Source organism: Patiria miniata, unplaced genomic scaffold, assembly GCF_015706575.1.
Source record: "Patiria miniata isolate m_02_andy unplaced genomic scaffold, ASM1570657v1 HiC_scaffold_6, whole genome shotgun sequence".
In the NCBI taxonomy this organism is placed as follows: domain Eukaryota; kingdom Metazoa; phylum Echinodermata; class Asteroidea; order Valvatida; family Asterinidae; genus Patiria; species Patiria miniata.
Genome location: NW_024037073.1, coordinates 9,877,757 through 9,899,396, shown reverse-complemented (window position 1 = coordinate 9,899,396; position 21,640 = coordinate 9,877,757). Strand labels below are relative to the sequence as shown.

The 21,640-nt window shown below is 42.7% G+C and overlaps 1 protein-coding gene across 5 annotated transcripts; it reads left to right on the top strand.

Moving 5' to 3' along the window:
- The first annotated feature begins 5,403 nt into the window (after positions 1 to 5,403).
- LOC119743536 (monocarboxylate transporter 13-like) lies at positions 5,404 to 19,082 on the top strand. 5 transcript variants are annotated; one of them, XM_038219959.1, is made up of 7 exons: positions 5,404 to 5,595; positions 6,532 to 6,584; positions 12,204 to 12,500; positions 13,617 to 14,038; positions 14,671 to 14,896; positions 16,342 to 16,488; positions 17,954 to 19,082. In XM_038219959.1, exons 1-7 carry the CDS (start codon positions 5,501 to 5,503, stop codon positions 18,115 to 18,117), a joined length of 1,404 nt encoding a protein of 467 aa, XP_038075887.1. In that variant the 5' UTR covers positions 5,404 to 5,500; the 3' UTR covers positions 18,118 to 19,082. The 5 variants fall into 5 exon arrangements, with proteins under 5 accessions (XP_038075887.1, XP_038075888.1, XP_038075891.1 ...); XM_038219960.1 differs by having other exon boundaries at positions 5,517 to 5,595; positions 6,407 to 6,584; XM_038219963.1 differs by having other exon boundaries at positions 5,522 to 5,595; positions 6,420 to 6,584.
- The last annotated feature ends 2,558 nt before the right edge of the window (positions 19,083 to 21,640 follow it).

The following is a 21,640-nucleotide window of genomic DNA, read 5'->3' as shown; positions in this document are numbered from 1 at the left end:
TATGGAGCTTTGCCAAAAAACGGTGGTGCGGCGACACAGGGTTTTTTTTCTCCTACTTTTTTTTGTCTTCAAACGTCGGCTGATGTTGCAGATGAAGCTTCGATCCCCTTAAAACTCTCAAAAATATCCTTCAGCGTGGAGCTTGAGGTGACCTCAGTAAGGCCATGAGGCTTGAGAAGTCTGCACCCACTTACGATCTCAACCGATATTCTTCGGGGAATTTGGATAAAGTCAAGACAAAAATCAGAGAAAACGGTAATGTTAGACCATACAGCTGGTCTTTAGTCTATTCCCTTATATATTGCCCTGATTAAAAAGCGTTTACAGGTTCCAGATACACGACCATCGCTCTCTCAGTTTGGCTTCCAGATGCAATATTACAACACCGTCTGCAAATGGTTTCGACTTGAACTAAATTTGACCCATCTAAAAACATGTTAAAATTGTGCAGCAGCAGGATTCCAGTCAAACCAGTGAGTTTGACAGTTTTGAGACATCATCTTACATTGAAAAAAAAAATTTTCATTTTGCTGACACACCAGGCTACGGTGATGCGGGTGCTGACCAGAAACCGGAGACTTTATTTTTTGGCCTTAAAGAGATGTCGCACTCTTTTCATCCATATTATTGTCAAACTTCAGCAAAATGTCAAACTTTGTGACGATATTATCCAATTGAAAAGCTGAGTTTATTAAGTCCTACATGTTGAATGAATAAGTGAACAAAATATTTTCTTAAACTCATGTTTTGACACAAACATCATTGTAAAAAAGATATTGTGACTATTTTTGCTAAAATATTATAGTGTATAATAATTTTAGGGTTTTTTTTCCTGGAGTGAGTGCAAATTAAATAAATGACTGAATAAGCATTAAACAATACTGTGTTTTTCATCATTCTGGTCTTGCAACTTATTGCAATAAATCTCGATATTTGACAAGGACGAGCCCTTGTTAGCAAATTGCAAAATCTTGCATTGTTCTTAGAAAAAGAGGGAGGTGTTCATTTCCTTTACATTTTTCCTGCGTGGTCATGGGAGACAAGGGCCTAGGGAACGGGTGCAGACCTAAAAAGGCCTAGAATTTCCTATGCACGGCAAATCAGGATTTGTATACCCTCAATTTGTTACTGTTATTTTTGAGGACCATGAATTGAAGGTTTGTAAATAAAGACGGGTGGAAGCCGTGCACTATTTTGCCCTGTTTTTCAAATGGCGATGGGCCTCAGAACTTCTTTTAGGGGTGAGCATCTTTGGATGGAATCTTCTCCCAAAAGTCATTGGGTTATCCCCAAAAGAAGTGAACAGAAAATGAAAGATGATGAAATAAGCTTATTTGATGGGCGTCTCAAACACCTTGGAGAGTTGTGAGTATTTTTAATAAGTGTAATTATCGCTGAGGTCTTTGGGAGTCGGTTTACCTTTCTGCACCCTTCGGGGTCCAGACCAGTGATGATGTTCGTCCTTTGCATGCGAAGAAGACCCATGACGTGTGCGAAGATGCCCGATAAGGCCGATCCTCGCGCGGTATGACTGGTTGCAGTGAGGGCAAGTGTTGGTTGGGGGCTGACTAGGTGAGAAGGAGGAACTTGATCTGTTCCTGCAGAGCTGTCGTTTCCTTTCGGCCTCACAGATGTGGCCTTTCTCATACTTCGTCACGCTGTGCTTGACCAAATTACGCCAGTTGGTGTGGTGCTGCAAAACACCCCCCCCCCCCCCACGTTTCTGGATCTATGCTGCAACTTTTGAGGGAGGCCTTTAGGGGTGTCTTTGTAAGTTTCCTCTGGCTACTTTGCTAGCACTTTTTGTGACAGTGTTCGCCGTAGAGCAGTCTCTTTGGCAGGCGCTCCTCTGGCATGCGACGGAAATGACTGGCCCATGTCAGCTGGGAATGCTTGAGTGTGGCGTGGATGCTTTCCATTTCAGCCCTGTGTAAGACCTCCGTGTCTGGAAGTTTGTCCTGCCTTTTAATGTGGAGAAGCTTCCTGAGACATCTCATGTGGAAGGCATTGAGCTGCTTGGCATGCCGGCTGTATACAGTCCAGGTTTCACAGGCCTAAAGGAGGGAGGGGAGCACAACAGGGCGGTAGACTTTGAGCTTAGTCTTAAGGGTAATTGCTCTAAGCTCCCACACCGAGGCGTGAAGTCTGCCGAAGGCAGTGCTTGCGAGAGCGATCCTATAGGCAACCTCATCGTCGATGTTGCCAATGCGAGACAGGGTGCTGCCTATAGGTAGACGAACTTGTCTGCCACGTCCGTCGTCCACGGTGATGTAGGGCTCTGTGTAGGGGACTGAGGAGGGGGGATGAACCTGATGAAGTGGGACCGTAGATAGCCTCGAGGGTGCTGTAGACGTTCTTGCTGTCATTCCGGTCTGCGTAGGACTGTGATTCATCAGCTTTCCTGTTCAGCCAGGCGTCCTGCATATGACACAGCTCCCTTTGGACGGTTGATTTGATCTTGAAAGCAGACTGCTTTAAAGCAGATATTGGGTCGTTAAGGAGGGCTCTGTGCAGACATTGCTTCTCGTGGAGAAGATCTCTGATGTTGTCGTCACTCTCATCTAACCAGTCCTGGTGCCTGCGAACTGTAGGTCCTACTTCATCGAGGGCAACAGCATTAATGATGCCTCTGAAAGGACCCCATTCCTCTTCAGTGTTTCCTTAGGTACTGGGGTTCTGTAGCTTGCTGGAGAGCTCTTCAGTCATGAACTGTCTAACGGGTGAGCTTGGGAGCCTGGAGACGTTGATACGCTTTTGGGCTTTGGTGCCTTGAGGTCTCCTGGGTGGGTGTATCCAGGAAGTCCTGTTACACCGTTGGAAGGCAGAAGACGGAGTTGGTGATCAAGAGCTTGTGTGCCGCGCATGCTTCTAGAAGAAGGGTGCTGTTGTTGTTGGTGTTGCAGCTAGCAATGCTGGTTTTTGACGAGGACACTTTCCCATGACTCATGGCAGGTGCCGACTCTGGCGTTGAAGTTACCAAGAATGATGAGCTTGTCTGCCCTGGGCACTGCAGTGATGGTGGAGGTAAGGTCCTCATAGAACTTCTCCTTCAGATCATCAAGGTTGGTCATCGTGGCAGTGTAGGCACTGATGAGCGTGGCAAAACGTTTACCTGGGAGTGGCAGTCTCATGGTCAGCCGGTTATTGACACCTTTAGGGGGTACAGCCAGCTTGCTGCCAAGTTGGTTTTGACAGCAAAGCCAACCCCTGCCTCGTGTCGCTCTGCTTCGCTACGGTCGATCCAAAAAAGTGTAGCCAGCACCGACTTCTGACAGCTGACCCTATCCTGGAGGGCGGGTCTCACTCAGGGCGGCGATCTGGATGCCATACCTGACCAGTTCTCTGGCGATCAAGGCAGATCTCTTTCTGGTCTAGGGGCGCCAGTGTGCGCACATTCCATTCGCTTGGGTGATCAATGTCACCTTTCTTTTTGTTTTTCCCCTTGTTGCTTACCACTGGTACTGGGACTCCTGCCAGCCGCGGCCACCTGGCCAGGAATCGGTGAGGCAGTCAATGTTTGGGCACCTTTTCTAGCCCACTCCTCATGCCAGGGAAATGAGCAGTGCGGCCCTGAAGAGGGCTGCTCAGTCACCTGGGCTGCCAAATTCCAGCGCTGCCTTTGGTCACTGGAAGGCTACCATATGGCCCGAGCCGCCTATGTGCGGGTTTGTTGCTACGGCTCAGTATGTCCACACCTGCCGCATTGTCATTTCCCCATCGCCGCAGGATCTTGAGACGATGATGTCATGGGAATGGAAGGGTGAAGTCATGACTGCACGATGGCTTGGATTATAGAGAGGTGGCGTTGCGCTGCGCTGACCTCACTCTCTCGCCCGAGACCATATATTGCAAGACAGAGCCAAGAGAGCTGGAGATAAATCTGGGTGCAGTGGATGGTCTGGATGTTTTCTGTGCCCCATCCAACTTACAGCTTTCCACAAAGCGTGTTGGTATCGCCGTCCCGCCCGTCGGATCACTAGAGTCTCCTCTGCACATTCAGCCGAAAACCAGTATTTGCATGCTCAGGGTAGGCAAGCCCTCAATCACCAAGATGCTTGGTGCAATATCACCAGAAGGTCTGAAACCCGTTGGCTACCCTCAACCTTGCCCAACCGGCATGGTCGCATGCCGAACAGTTACTTGGAGCCACAGGTTAGAGTTGAGAAGTAGACTGCCGTCTAAGGTTAACGGGTTCTACCCAACCAGTTAATAGACTGCCACAGACCTTAGTGGTAGTTACGCGTTCTCCCAAATTATTACAACTTTATAAAAAATACTCAAAACTCTCTGAGGTGTTCAAGACACGCATCAAATAACGCATCTGTTTTATCTGCAGCCACGAGCTAAAATTTCATGCAGCTTAGTTGTCATGCATTCAACATTTGCAATTTTGTTTCTACAAATAAAAAAACAAATAGGCCTACACGAAAGAGGATGGCGTACCCTATCCCCTTTTATGCAAACATATGACAAGTGACGATCTTTTTTTGTGTGTGTGGTAAGCTCGTATAAATTTGGATGAAGTTAGCCCAAAATGGATTTATTTTGCAAAGGAGCGTTGGCGTCCATTTTCAAAATTGCGATGGGTATAAGCTTCAGGCCTGCTTTTAGGGGTGCACGGTGTAACTTGCGTGATCATCGTTGGATGAAATTTCCCCCGAAAACTAGAACAAGAATTGAACAGAAAGTGAAAGATTATGGAATAAGCTTTAATTTGATATGTATCTCAAACGCATTGGAGAGTTGTGGGTATTTTTAATAATTTTGGGAAGTGCGCGTTATTACCACTAAGGCCTATATGGTGGTGTATTTACTGGTCTGCACCCTTTTAAGTTCGGACTTCAAATATAGGGACAGCTCAGGTAGCAAGCGGTATAGAAGCGCTCTGATGTATGGAAATTTATTATGCATGACCCGTTACAGGTCTGAATCCCGCCTCCTGAATCACGCAATGTTTGTCCGCAACCATCCTATTGCAAAATGGCATTTTCAGAGGTGATAAGCTTCGATTTTTGCTGAATTCGAAAGTGTCTCTGGCAAATATCAATAAAGAGAGCAAAATTACTCTTCAGTATTTAAAACCTATGCAGTTGAAATGCTAGAAAGTTACCTTCATGGAGTCACTAACGATTTTGCGTACTTTTTGTGGCAAGACAAAGAGTGAGGTTTTTTTTATAATCGTGTGTTCAATCACCGTCTGTGCACAGAGAGCTCAACCGCGATTTGAAAATAAACAAATATGGTGCGTGCGTGCAAAGGTGATCCAGTCAATGGCTTTGAATGGGAGAGCCGGGATGGATGGGGGCCGGGAAACAGTCTAAGGGGTACAGATCATCGATCATGCGCTGAGCCAGTATTTTTTTGTAAACATGCGTACAATAAGAGAATGATAAACAACTTCTATCCCTGGTGGATGCTTTTATACAATTGCAGTACGGTTGGGTAAACTTCAAAAACTGCACTTAACAATAAGCAAAGCAACAATATGCGGCGCTGAGCGATGCATCTATTGCACACTGTACGTGTACATCTGAGTTTCGGTATATCGCCATTGGAGTACTTATCCTGTAGCGGCGGCGAAAGAACGATTAACTTGTAAGTAAGAACAAAATGATTATTATCACCTTAAACTTTGGATGATCACTGAAACCTTTAAAGCTAATATAACTTGTACTGTGAATCCGTTTTTTAATCATGATATCGAGTTGACTTGATGACAGATGGCGTAGGCCTATCTGCTGCTTGGTGCCATTTTGTCGCACAGGGCCGGGGTACACCTGGGAAGTGGTCTTTGTTTTTTTCGTGGGTAACTCACAAACAATGAAAACATGAAATGGGCACAACCGATGGGGAAAAAAGCTGTCTTTTTTTATTTCCCACAATTTCTGAGTTGGGGGTGCACTTTGCCTTAGCTGAGTTGATTGCGCCCATGCTCTCCCTTCGTGTTCCAGTTTAACGTCACTGAAGCTCAAAACACAATAATACATTTGTCCGACTGGAATACATGTATAACCCAGAAGTCTCGGACTAAGATGTTTTCGTTCCTGAAAAATGTAAAGGGTTGTTTTCTGACAATTATCAGACAAAATATATTGTGCCATGATAATGTGATGAAATAACAGGAATTGGAGAACATGTGCATGTGATTATTCAGATGTTATAGTAATAGGCCTACTTCCCCTGTGGAGATGACACAACCGTACCTGATGTCGCTTCATTATAGATGCCCGCGGAAGTTCGGGGCCATTCATAGACTAACATTGCATCCAAACGGAACAGTTTCGGACCAATGCTGTCACAGGAAGCTCAATATTGCAAGCGTTGGTGAAGAAGCGTTTGGTTTGTGTTACTGATTTTCAGCTACATTGTTTATGCGCTGAGCAAGGGCTTCAACATCCTTCCATAGATCTGTTTTCCAGCTCAAGTTCAACCTCAAGTCATGGCCTGCCTGTGCTGGTGGTGGCGCTGGGTAGTCACACTAGCGGCATTCAATGTGACATTTCTCTGTCTCGGACTTCTGTACAACTACAGCATACTCTTCGTGAGTTTGAAGGAGGAATTCCATGCTGGATCCGCAGCAACAGGTAGGCTAAACACCCAAACGTTAGAAGTATAGCACCTTTTTGGGATAAGGTGCACGCGCGTGCGGCCCTTATGGAATAAAGAATTAGTTAAAGGCACGTAGGAATTGAAAACATACCTGAAGTGGACCAACCCGAAGGTAGAGTACAGCATTTTGTAATGTGTGCATAATGTTAGTTTGAAGCATCGAAAGTGCTCATAACCTAAGACGGGCAGTGTTGTAGTCGAGACCGGATAGTCCGAGACCGAGACCAAGACCGAGACCTGAAGATTCGAGACCGAGACCGAGACCGAGACCAGCCCCTTCAAGGCGGACCGAGACCGAGACCAATATGGTCCGAGACCGAGACCCAGAGTTGTAACGAGTCACTGATTTTTGTGACTCGAGTCGAGTCGAGTCATTTTTAAGAAGTGACTCGAGTCGAGTCGAGTCATTAGGTCAACAAGGTCGAGTCGAGTCGAGTCGAGTCACAGAGTGTGGTCGAGTCGAGTCGAGTCGAGTCAAGTATTTAGCTCGAGTCAATTCGAGTCACAAATATTTGAACACTTAATTACAATAAAAAGCAACAAACACAAGAGAGAGAATACAAGGCACCAGTCTATTACGGAAATCCAAAGACATAAAGTATGCTGTATGGTACCCAACCAACAGTTTTCATTGCTAGCTCACGTCACAGATAAGAAGATGTGAAACTTCGGTCTTATAACTGGTTTGGCTTCGGGTCTAGATTTTATTGTTCGCTGATCGCTGACAACGTTAAAACCTAATTGCATACAAAACTGTTTCTGATTATTTAAAGGTGGGCCCGTCCGTATCCATTTTTGTGTGTGAAATCGGGACATGAATTTAGCCAGCGTTCCACCAAGAACTTCAAAATCGCCCGAAACCAATGATGAAACCACGGATTGAGAAATGCGTTTTAAGTCTGGTTCCGGGTTTAGCATTACATGCTATAGAACCACAAGGTGGGAGTCCGCGACACGGTGTATGTTTGTTGTTTCATTATGGAGGAAGGAAACAGACTGCCGCTGTATATAAACGTACATTATTCGCGAACATTAACATGACGTGAACAAAAACTGGCAACGCGAACGGCGCAGCGTAAGTCATTGCAAATATTTTTCGCAAGTAAGTTTTGCTTTTATTTTGGGACTCGAGTCTTATTAGCCTTCCTCGAGTCGAGTCGAGTCATTCTGATGAGGGACTCGAGTCGAGTCGAGTCATTTGCTCGCAGTGACTCGAGTCGAGTCGAGTCATTTACCCGTCGGGACTCGAGTCGAGTCGAGTCGCCAAAAAATGTGACTCGAGTCGGACTCGAGTCGAGTCATTGACTCGAGTCATTACAACTCTGCCGAGACCGAGACCGAGACCGCTGATAATGAATAACAAAAGTCGAAATTAAAAAAAACAAGACACGTTATTATAGTTGAAAAATTTACCTTTCTATTCACAAAGAATACAGACCAAAATTTCGACCAGTGGCAGTGTTGACAAATTGATACATGACACCTTACTTGAGCAAAAAGTAGTTACACTTAAGAAACATGGGCTTTGACATGTTGTCTACACCCAATCGTGACAAAAGTAAAAAGTTAAGGATAGATGTTTCATCTGTTATAGGAACTCAGATCCTAAACTCCACATTCACCCCCTTGGTTTCAGCTATGACTTCTAACGGATATTTAAAGATGCAATTTTAATTTTACATTGCCTCTTTTTTCCTAAAATAAAATTAGGACTTAACTTCTAACAAGACTTGTGTACTTGATTTTAAAAAATGGGAGCTAGAAAATGTTGAATTAATTTTTAAAATTTTTGTCATAGAATGTGGACTTGTACATGTAGACCCACAAGTTGCGAGGTGGTAGCCAGAATGTGCTAGATATGGATTTTTAATTTTTTCTGAACGGGATTTTTAATTTTTGAGGAATAATGGGGTACTTTAAAATGAGCAGCCAGAAAATGGGGTCTCATCATACACTCTCATGGCAACAGTGGGTGGTAACTTGTACATGTAAGGGGCCATTCAGAATTTTCAATGTTTTAAAATTTCGACTTTTTTTCCAAATTATTTTGACCCACCCACCCACCCCTAATTTCGATTAATAAAAAAACTGAACATGACTGTACATGTACATGCACTTGCATGTACATGTACTTGAACACCATGTACATGTACATGTGTGTCTAGTTCAGTGACGGCGTGAAGTTGTTGGTCATCCTCTTTTATGTGATAAAATGTGTGATACCTCACCAAAAAGTATCTTTTAACGAAATTCAATCAGAATATTTATCCATTTTTTTTTTTTAATGTTTAATTGTTGTTTTACTTGTTGGTGTCCCTGCCACACTGTACGATGGTGTAGCCGTGCGTTATGCACGTGGATTGTATACTTTCGTTTTGACGGGGACTTTACTGAATAGAGTCTGGTGACTGTACATAGAAATTTCTTTGAATAAAAAACGAATCGTTCATTCATGTGCACTTGTTATGCAAAGCAGGGGCAGTGGTTCAAGGATATCCAGTCGACTTGCAGAAAGTGTGCAAGAACGCGACTTGAATGCTTTTATGTGTCCACAATACAACGACGCTTTTTAGTTATTTCACTGTGTGACACAGTGAACATTTTTGGAATCATAGGCCTAATGGCGTCAGCGATACTTGCTGGGGAGCTCTTGCGTACGACTTTCTGTACTTTGGTACTGTTATTTCCAGGACAATTGTGTGTACGGTAACCCGACGTACCAAGATTTTTAAAGACGAAATTGCCGACCTCAAACTTGTTAGTGCCATATTTGGCAACTATATGTGCGTTATTAGTTTAATTAAACAAATGAACAGGTTAATTAAACATAGTACCATTGAAGGTACCTAAAAGTAAACATAACACCATAGAAGACCGACAGACGAACAAAAAATGTTACAAAATAAACATATTTGTCTGGATAATTTTTTTAGGGCGTTACCGGAAAGTTAACACAAACTTGGTGTCAAATAGATCATGAGAGTTACTTTTCTTTGACTTTTCATACAAGTTTACATAACTTTAACTGTATGACCTGCAGTGGCGTAGCCACGGGGGGGGGCGTGGGAGGCGCCACCCCCCTCCCCCCCCCCCCTCCATGAAACCTTGTCGCCCACCCCCCAGTCGCCTCCCCCACTGAGATTTTGAGTTTCGAAAAAAAAATCATTGATCTACATGACGCCCCCCCCCCCATGAAATGTTCAAGCCCCCCCCCCCCCCCCCCCCCCCCCACACACACACACACACACACACTGAAAAATTCCTGGCTATGCCACTGACAGTACATACAGGGGACGAAGTTGGAAAAGAAACACGCATCGCGATATTTCGCGTTTGCAAGTCAAAAGATCTATCTTTCTTTGTTTTTGTATCTTTTTTTCCCTGGAAAGTGAATTTCGATTTTCAATTATTTAGCTTGACCCACCCACCCACAATTTGGAAAAAGATCGAAATTTTAAAACACTGAAAATTCTGAATGGCCGCTAAGAGTGTGTGAGTTAAAATCTGGAAAATCAGGTAGAAAAATTTACTTTTAAAAATACTGTCAAAATACTGTCCTAAATAAAAGAGAACATTGTGTGGGGTCGAAAATATAACTAATTTGAAGCACCTCATTTAATATCAGAATACAAAATGCAAGTGATTACGCCCACAGGGGTGGGCTAAACTACACAATCCCCGAAAATGGTTGACACTTATTGCATAAATTGTTACATGTACAAGTTTATACTTTGCTTTATGTGGCCGATTCAACAGATAAATGCCGAACTTGTTCCAAATCGTTCAGTAACTGGTACTGCTGGAGCTTTACATGTACTTTGGGGACTTTCCAACGTGCAGGCGAGTCCAAACCGACCGCGATATATAACAAGCTTGATCTACGGGCTAGCAAATGTTTTAAATAACAACGGTACTGAACGAAGTGAACACAAAGTAATCGATCGAGCTGTAAAAGCTACAATATTGCCGGTCTCGACCCGAGACCAGCCAAAATATCGAGACCAAAGGGGACCGAGACCGAGACCAAGACCGAGACCACAGCATCCGAGACCGAGACCGAGACCAGCAAAAAGTGGTCTCGAGACCGGTCTCGAGACCGAGACCGGTCTCGAGACCGGTCTCGAGACCGAGACCGGTCTCGAGACCTACAACACTGAAGACGGGTGCTGAACCACTAACCTGGAGGAGTTTTAGCTCAGTGAATGCTGTAGTCCTATATTCTGAGAAAACAGTATTCTTGGATCTCGGTTTCAATTCAAAAGTTGCCGAGTCATGTTTTGAATTGCGCCCAAATTCAGTGTCCGGGACACGTTCTCATTCAGCCGATTGCAGTTACGCGATGTCGCGCAATGAACCGACGAATTATAGCAACCGCGCGCGCGTGTGCGTACTGTCAACGCTTGCGCGCGCTTCGCCGAATTAGAAAAACAAAATACTAATAGAAATTTCCAAAAATGCGTCTTTAGACACATCGTTGGAAATGACCTTCTTTTATTGTTTTCTTCAAAATGACAGCATGACAGAAAGAACAATTTCACAGGGAGTTTGAGTGCCATATTACTATATCTTTAAACCAAGTAAGCTTTTCAACAAGTTTTGTCAGTGACTTTTTTGACATTTGCAAATGATACTCTTTAATGAGAAAAAAACTCGCTCAAAGTGAAGACGGGGACGGTATCAAATACCGTGTGGAATTAGTCCGCTAGAAATGGTATCGTTCGGAAGAAACAAACCATTGATAGAAGAGGTTTTCTTTGAGGGAGGCACTTACCAGTCCTAAATTCTGTATGACCGTATGTATATGTTAAAGTTTTTTGAATTACTTTTATTTCCTAAACATTCACCTGAATTGCATAAAACTTGGACACGAGCATCATTGAGTAGCAAAGATAATGTGGAATTTATTTCAGGTCATAGGTCAACTGAGGTTAATAATGATGTAATGCACAGTTTTGGGGGAAAGTTTACAACATTGTACGTGCTTTCCTTGATTTTGATGAAACTTGCATGCAGTGACCCTTGGGTAGGAAAACAATTCTTCATCGGATTACTGGGGCCAGAGGTCATGTAGGGGTCATTAGAGGTCATTGTTCAAATATGCTTCAAATATATTGTCTACAGAATTTGATGGATTGTAATGTCACTTGGATGGAGTAATCCCTTGGGTGGGGGTTCATCACAGTTCTTCCAAAATTGAAGGTCAAAGGTCATCTAGGGGTCATTTGTGGTCGTTGAAAAATGCCCCAAATGTGGGTTTTTTGTAAGAACACAACACATATAAGGATCGACCGCGGAAAAAGGCGACATGCGGTCCGCGGACCACTTGTTTTTAAAAACGTGTGCCGTGCGTTGGCAGCGAAATCCAGTGACGATATCGGCACATGTGCGTTTGTTGTCTGTGTTTTTTTCCGAATTGTAGTGTATAAGCCATTGAACTGAAACTTCGGTTAGTTGTTATGCACCCAAAAATTAAGTGTTCACATTTCGGCCTTTAGTTCCAACACAAAAGTTCCAAATATCCACACATTATGCGTGCACTTGAGCCACTGAATGTGTTTAATTATAGGACGCTCAATTTGTTTGCTAAATTTCAGGTTGGGTTGGTTCCGTGGCTATAGCCCTTACCGGCCTCTGTAGCCCTCTCACGGTCATCCTCGAACGCAAGCTGAGCAAGCGAACTATTGTCAACCTAGGAGTTGTCGTCTTCAGCGCAGGACTGTTCGTGACGTCATTCGTTCCGGCCCTAGGCTACGCCTATTTCACGTTTGGAGTTATGACGGGGGTCGGTGCGAACTTCATCAACCAGCCCACAATGGTAGTGGTTTTGGAGTGGTTTGCGAGAAAGAATTTCTCCCGTGCAATGGTCTTTACTTTGTTAGGATCAACTTGCGGTAATTATAGATTCGCTCGTATCCACCGCCCAAACTGCTAGGGCGCTGGGGAAGGGCTAGTCTCTTTCACAAAATTATGTGAAGGAAGCACAGGCGTTGCAAAGCACTGTGGTAGTTTGCTGCCTTAATCAATGCACGTACCTTCAGCGGTTACACCTCTATGTTCCGACACGCCTAGGTTCCGACACCCCTATATTCCGACAACTCAACCTATGGTCCGACACCCCTATGTTACGACTTCTCGACCGTGCTCCGACACTGTTCCGACTGCACATATTCTTATCCCTATAACTAGCCCTAAACCTAACCCTATAACTCTCACCGGGAGTAACACAATATTTTGTGCAGGTTGTCAGAACATAGGAGTGTCGGAACATATAGGGTAGTGTCTGAAGATAGGTTGAGCAGTCGGAATTAACATAGGAGTGTCGGAACATAGGTTGAGTTGTCGGAACGTAGAGGTGTCGGAACAAAGGGGTGTCGGAACATAGGTGTCGGAACATAGAGCAGCCACCACATGCACATTCAGCGCTCTGACAAAAATCTATAAAATGAGGGCTCGACGAAATTGACCTGTCGCCGTTTGGAATTTTGTGCGTTAAGTTTTGTTTGTCTCAGATGTTTCGCGTTCCGCGTCCATTCGTATATCGCGAATTGGACGATATTTCACAAGCTGCATTGACACGATTCTACCGCGACAAGGACATGAGGGTGGGTCCTGAAGAAATTAGCCCTTCCAGCGCCCTGTTTGGGTGGGGTACGAGCGAATAATTAAAATCACATGTAGTTGTTACCCGTAATTATTCACCGATTGAGGGCTCTGTCGTTATTTCGTTTTTAATACGTTTAAACTAATACAGAATTGAATGCGCTATTATGAAAGTGACGTTGATTTTTTCGTACTTTCTCAAGTTGTACAATTTCAGTATTTTTTTTAAACTTCAAAATGATAGCTTCCGAATCGTCAGGCCAGGCTCTGTCATTATTAACAGGGCGTCGATCGATATGCACTCTTGCCAATGAAAAGTCTTTTCAGGAAATTGCAGACTTCCTTTGTTGCCATTGGGGCTTTCGTCTCGGAAAATTTAAGTATTAATTCTCGGTTACCTTTTACAGGTATGTTGGTATTCAGTCCCGTGCTAACGACGTGCATTAGTCACTACGGATGGCGCGGTGCACTGAGAATTCTGGGCGGTGGCATCCTCGTTTTGGGCGTCGCGAACGGCATGTTTCTGACCGACCCACCAACTGAAGACTACACTGCGGCGCCCGATGATGAGCCTCCTGACGAAAAACACGAACTGGAGAACATGGACAAGGTGAAGCAAGTTCCGGAAGGGGGCACCGAGGGGTCTGATTATGAAAAGCGAAGCAGCAAGGGTCACGGTGCTGACTTAAGTGAAGGGAACATTGATCTCCAAGTGAACAACATCGACAACTCTGGATTTCTGCACCTTATTAAGAGCCTTGAGGTCTGGTTGTGGTCCATTGGTGTGCTGTTCAGTTACCTTGGGTGGAATTTCTTCAATATCAATTTTGTGAGTAGCCTAAATGTAACGCCTGAGCAGGCTGAAATAATATGAAAGGTTTATTATACAAATACAACATTCTTTTTAGGGGTAACAAGTGCATTACATATAACATATTTGACATACCTTTTTTGTTAATTTCATTGAGAAGTGCACTTCTTTAAATAAAAAATGTAATTGTCCATGCTTTTGCGGACAACTGAGGACGCTGTTGCAGTGATGTCATTTCAGGAAGACACTGTTCAGTTATGGGTTTTCTGTTTAAATTGTGAACCCCAGCGATTGCTTATTGAAACTATTATGTTGAGAGAGAAGTTTGCTCATTGGCTTATTGCCGGTACTGACACAACGAATCACCAAAGAAAAGAAAATTTACGACGGAGAAATGCCCAAAATTCTGGCAACTTTTGCTGCTGAATAGCTGTAACGTTGAGGTTTCTGCCTGAAATGACATCACACTATTGCTCGTCAATATGGAATTTAGCATCAGCATAAAAATCAAAAAGGCAGTAAAATACCCTTGGAAATGACATAACGAACATTTAAAAAAAAATAGAGTGAAATGGAAGTGAGTCTAGGGCCAACCTTGGCGTACCAACGCATGATGTTTTTCACTAACGAACTGTCTTCTCTTAATAAAGGCCAGTTTCATGGAAGGACTTGATTTCAGCAGCAGCCAGACAGCCTCTGCCATTATGCTCTTTGCTTGTGGGGAGATTGGCGGGAAATTGCTCATAGGTGTGATCGGAGATCGTCTGCCCTTCATGTCCTTGTACTTGCTCGTTATATCGTGTATCTTTGGAACTGTCGTCCTGGGATTGCTGGCCATTGTTAAGACTTTTACAACGGTTGCTGTCGTCGCTGTAGGTAAGTTGTTCAATGCTTCGACCTATACAGGGCGAGTAAAAATAAGACGATACCCAAAATGTCGGGACTATTGTTATAGTGAAGTTGTGCATGTAGCACTTTCAAAATCTAGGATATAAAAGTCCAATTCATAAGCTTTCTTTTAGTACAAGAATCAATCAAATCACTCGTGTAATTGTTAAGTTATGGAATTATAAACACAACCACCGTTTTAAAGTTCTGTCCACGGATCACAAAAAGGTACGTGTTCTTTCAGCAAAACGAAACCAAATCACATAGGGATGTGTGTGAATTGCTTTCGTTTTGCTGAAAGAACGCACACCTTTTTTGTGATTCGTGGACAGAACTTTAAAACGGTGGTTGTGTTTAAAATTCCGCAACTAAAAAGTACATGGGTGATTTAAATGAAAGTGCAACATGCAGAAAAATAAAACAATAGTCCCGACATTTGGGTTTCGCTTCTTTTTTTTTTTTTACTCACACTGTATAGTAATTCATGGGCGGCCTAGAGCAAGTTCGGGCGAGGGCCATTAGTCGACTGGGTTATTTGTGACGTTAATTGCGTCTGCGCACTAATAGCAACGTGCGAACTCCTCTAGTCAAACGATGGTCGAAACGTCAACACAAAACGTGTTGGTCCTGGCTCCTAGTTGTGGATAATGATGCGCATGCCTATTGGTAACAAGCGATGGAAATGTGCCCTGTGGTCCGGTTCCAAATAGTCGATTAGAGTATACAGTCTAACCATCCCGCCTTATTTTGAGCGAATTTAGTCGAACTAATAACTAGATATAACTCCCGCCCGAATTTGCTCATAGTCTTTTTTCCCATTTGGTATAGGAGACCGAACGAACTCAACCAGATCCTACGAAGAAAAGTCTATTGAACATTTTATTTTTAAATTTATTTTAACATGAACAAATTACTGGCTCTTCATGTTGATATACTTGATGATTATAAGGAATAAAATGTCAGTAAAGGTGTTGACAGTTCCTTTTTATTTCCATTGTGCCAAATTTGTTTGACACGGCTCGTCAAAAGTAGTCAAGGGCGGATCCCCCCCCCCAAAAAAAAAACATTTGTTTTAAAGTGATGTCGCAATAAATTTAAAGGCGGGCACTGCGTTCACCACCATCTGTGTACACCAAAGCATTTAGAATCCAAAAAAACTTTCGGGGCCCTTGAGCGGCCCCCCAAAAATTTTTAAAAAAAATTGTGTTCTGGATCCGCCCATGAGAGTAGTTAGACTAATTTCTAATTGAATTAGGTAAGGAAGTATTTTTTTGTGTGTGGGGATATTAATGACAAATGTTTTATTTTGTTTCACCCAGGGCACCGGCACTGGAATCATCACGCCCCAGTAAACCCACCCCGGCACCCTATTGCCAACGCGTCTTTGGACGAAAAAAAAACAACGAATATGTTTTCTTTTTTCCCCATTTTAGTGTCCGGCTTACTGCGATCGTGTATCTATGGGACAACTATTCCAAGTGCAGCGCAGTTGTTTCACGAGGCATATGGCGCCCATACTGTCGAGGTGTTATCGTTTGTGCCACCGGGGATCGGAACGCTGATAAGTGCACCTGTATCAGGTAAAGTTGATCAAAGTGTGAAATGTTCTCAAGGTGTAAGAAAAACAAACTCGGTCGGATCTCAGAAGCTGCGGAAAAACGAATTCCCGTTCACATTATTTTGACCTTTGACCTCATAACTGTATAGGTCAGATGAAGAGGTGACAATGGACATCTTTTTAATGTTTGACCATATGGAGGTAGGGGATTTGACCATGGCCATTTGAGCTTTTTTGAAATTTGACGTTATTTTGACCTTGACCCCATGATGACCTCAAGTTGACCCCAGTTTGGTCATGTAACAGTTTGGGGCTGGGCTACTGATGATCCTTTTGACAAAGTTTGGTTGAAATTGGTCAAAATATGTAGGAGCAATAGACAATGTCAACGTTTTTGTTACTATTACTCACTAACTAACTAGCTAACGCACGGACTAACGCAACGGTGACCAATTTCGGTCAGCATGGCCTCTCCTTGAGATTTTGCCCAATCCGATCTTGGGAATTTAGGACAGGCCTTGGGAATATGTCGCTGAGCCTTAGGATTTTTTTGCATACTGTGAACGCACAAAAGTATAGATTGCGCATGCGCAAAATGTTATCTGAGGCACTTTGTGAGCCCCATTCACATAAAAATATGGTGCTGTTATTGTGATGCATAGTGCTAATATCTTGGGAAATCTTGGGAATTTTTCAGAGGACATCTTGGGAATTTCTAATTAGATGGATGGCCACGCTGAATTCGGTTGCTGCGCGTGCCGATGTTGCCAACGGTAAAGGCTGCTCTTACAAGGGCGGATCCAGAACACATTTTTTGGGGGGGCCAAAAAAAAATTTTTGGTCCCCCCAAAAAGTGGGTCTAAAAAATTACGGCGTGGGGTTCGGGGCCCGCAAGGGCCCCGAAAATTTTTTGGATTCTAGATGCTCTGTGGTGCGATCTGAGGCAATTTCTGACCACTTTAACCAATTTTTTTTGAGGAAAAGATGGTGGTGTACTCATTGCCTGCCTTTATTGCGATGTCACATTAAAAAAAAAAAAAATTGGTTTCGTTTTGGGGGGGGCCATGGCCCCCTTTGGCCCCCCCCCCCCCCCCCCCCCCCCCTGGATCCGCCCTTGTGCTCTTAAGCTGTGGCGATGACTAGCGCAGGCTAGTCGAAACGTTGAGACCAAAGACAAGTTTGTTATAATTTAAAGCAGGACTGTTCTTTTCAGAACTAAAACTACGTCGCGAAAGTTGATAATAAGCAGGACAAGTTCTTTTCAGAACTAAATATCTTCTAAGCAGTAGTTATTACCACATGGTGTTACCGCAAACCGAAACGATAGCATTCCCTGAAAATACCCGAAGTTTTTCGAACATGGTTTTGTTGGCACAAGAATTTTGAGCCCCGATAAATCTTCATTTTCCTTCAGTTGATGCAGCATGCAAATTAGAAGGTTTAAAACTTGTTCATTTGTGTTTCGTATGTTTCGATCTCGTTGCTAGGTGTATTGTATGACGTCACGGGTGACTACGTCCTCGGCATTTTTGTCATCGCCGCCATCTTTGTCTGTGCGTCGGCAGCGTTGCTTGGCATTCCCTTGCACAGGAGGTTTGGGTCTCGTGGATTGTCTGGCTCGGGTGGATCAAGCCTTCCCGTTCCATTATAAGCTGCTGGTACAGAGATAACGCCGCCATATTTATACCTCCATAGGCCATAATTGAGCGCTTGAGGGCGCACTGTACTGACGCCATTTTCTGGATATGGACATCGATGGTACAGACACTAAGAATATCACGTTTAACATTTCATTCATAAAATTTACAACTTGTAAACTGGGTTTTTTTTTATTACAGCAACAATTGGACTACATCGCCCTCAGTCGCTGAAAACTATGACCTATTGGTAATAGGCCGATCCACTAAGCCCCTCCCACTGCGCACATACTGCATTATTCCAGACGCGCGCGTCGTACTTAAAATTAGTGTTTAGACTGTTATTTTCGCTGGACATTATTTTGGTTAAGCGGTCACGGCTGATGCGATTGGTCAAATTTTCGTAGACGGGCTGAATGGATCGGTCTATTGCGACTGAGAAAACATACAACAATGTAGCCTGGGAATAGTTGTTGAGTATGTTCAGATGCACCATACATGTGTATTTGCAAGTTACGCATGATGTCATTCTTAAGGCCTCCCTTACAGAAATGTCCCATGGGCATCCCATGGGATGCCCACGGGGTCATCAATAACACCATGTTAGTTAAAATGATCACCATGGGAGATTTTATGCTCATCATGGAAAAACCATGGGAACACCATGGAGATTGCATGAACACCATGGGAACACCATGGAGATTGCATGGACACCATGGGAATACCATGGAGATTTTATGAGCTCCATGGGCACACCATAGAGGAATTTATGAACACCATGGAAACACCATGGGTATTTTATGGACACCATTGGAACACAATGGGGTATTTATGAACACCATGGGAACACCATGGGGATTTTGTGGACACCATGGCAACATCATGAGGAAACTGACGTATGTAAATGTACAGTCGACTCCCGTTAGTACAAACTCTGTTAATACAAAATTCTGGTTTTAACAAACATAAAGCCTTGGTCCCGACTGTGCATTTATATGCACAATGAATGGGACTGATGTTCCTCTTAATACAAAATTCTGATATAACAAACAATGCGGCAAGGTCCAAACGAGTTTGTTATAACGAGAGTCGACTGTACATACTACTACGCTGCATCGGGAGTCCTGTTTATTACGTCACGATTTACTATGTTTTGTTTGCTGCCCCCAGCGACGACTTTTACACAAATTGCACGTTCGGGTCGAAACAGGACCTGAAAAACAGCTCTCAAAGTACCTTTTGTACTCATTTCATTAGGCTACATATACCCGAAAAATGACGGAAATGTCTTCGAGCATTTCCCAACCTCTTTAAGAACAGGTTGAATGTTGCAACAGTGTTGGTAATTTTGCTTGATAAATTGAGGTTCACGATGTGAACTTGTATTACGTTTCTGTTGCATGTATAGCATGCATCGTAATATCGCTAAAGGATTCTTAAATGTAATGATTCAACCATACTGTCTTCATTTTGCATGTTGAAATAAGGTTATAGTGTTTTATGTGTGTGGTGTGGGGTTTTAGTTAGGTATAACGTATAAATTTGTATTCTTTTATGATGCCTAATGTGTTTTTCATAGAAGCCTCCCTTTTAGTGTTGTAATAGTTTTGAATTTGGGGTGCCGGGTCACTGTATCATATCATGTTTGGATCATATTTAAGTTCTTATATTTAAATGATTACGGCTGGGTGTATATTTAATCTTTGTATTTAGAGACATTTGACTAATTCTAAAATGTATACAGCCAGGGTACATCTTTCATATTTTAATTAGAGATATTTAGAAATAGACCTACGTGTTTTTATTGAGTAATTGTACAATTTATACAGGGTACAGATTTAATATTTTATTAACAGACATTTATGTATAGGCCTACATGTTTTCATGACTTAATACTAAAATTTGTATTGTGCTTTATTGTGATATTAAAGGGCCTAGGCAACTTTCGAATCCTCTCAATTGTATAAAAAAAAATATATGACGTCCTTTTTTGCACTACATATATTGAGAAGTACACTTCTTTCAACATATAAAATTGCCCATGTCTTTCCGGACAACTGAGGGTGCTGTTACGCGCGAGTGTCTTTTCAGCGGCTCAGGAAGACACTGTTCATTTTAGGTGTTTTCTGTTTTTGAACAAAAAATTAATGTTCATTGAAAACATTTGTGAGAAAAGTTTGCTCACTTCCTTACTGTCATGTACTACAAACGAATCATTAAAGAAAAGAAAATTTACGACAGCGAAATATCCAAGACTCTGGCAACTTTTGGTGCTGAAACCTAGTTGTAACATGGAGGTTTCTGCCTAGAATGACATCACACTTTTGCTCATGAATATGGAAATTTGACTAAGCATAAAAATACAAAGGCACAAAAATACCCTTGAATATTGGCCAGCCAAAATTTAAAAATATGGATAAAGGGGACGCAAAGGTGCATTTTCAAGGATTGCATTAAAAACAATTACAGTGCATATCCCTTTAAACCAATACTCCCTCTAGCGCCCGAAATCGCATTAGGCGAACAATGATTTCATGGATTCTTCAGTGAATAAATGAAATTGTAACACACAAATGTTTTCAATAAGCACATTTTTTAGTTCACAATTTGAACCAAAAACCCCGGTTAACCTGAACAGTGTCTTCCTGAAATGACATCACTGCAACAGCGCCCTCAGTTGTCTGAAAAAGCATGGAGTTTTTAAAATGTTTTGTGTTATTATTATTCATTATTCTTTATAAATAAGCCATACATTTTACATCACCTTTCGTAGATTTTGTCTGATTATCTTACTGTTGTGTTGTATCCGTGACATTGATCACTAAACTCAGAAATCTGCGGAAGCCGAATAGTGCTACTATATCGGGATGAACTTTTGCGACATGAAGTTGATTGTTCCCGAACATCGAGAGTGACATAGTTATGCCTTACATATGTATTTTCAGATTGCACTAATCATAGTTGTCTAGGGGGCGCTGTTCAAGTTGGCAGAGACGACACGGGAACTACAGGGTGCAACCCTGCAAAAAATCCCATAGACACTAGTGCTAAATGCGCATACTTCAAAATTCTTTTAAAAATACTCAGAACTCTCACAGGTAATCAAGCTGCACAGAAAAATGATGATAAATGTGTCCTCTTTCATTTTCTTTTCATTTTTTGGTGGGTTGAACATTGACTTTTCGAGATATTCTAACCCAAACAAGACGACCCCTATTTTCCCCAAAGCGGAAAAGTAGCCATCTTGAAAAACGATCTCTCCACAATAAACATGGCAAAATAGCGCAACTTTCGAGCCCAATAGCATCCAAAATGCTCAGAATTGAAAGAGACACTATAGAGACACTACTGTTCTGCATGAAATGACATCACGCTTTGGCTCATGAATAGTGAAATTGTCATCATAAAAACTAAAATGTTAAAATTTCTCCCTTTTACTGCTACAAAGGAGGTGGAAAGTCAAAGTAACATGGCAAGAAAGCTGCTTTAAAGGGAAAATACAACATTTGCAAACATCAAAAAATAAAACTACCAAAT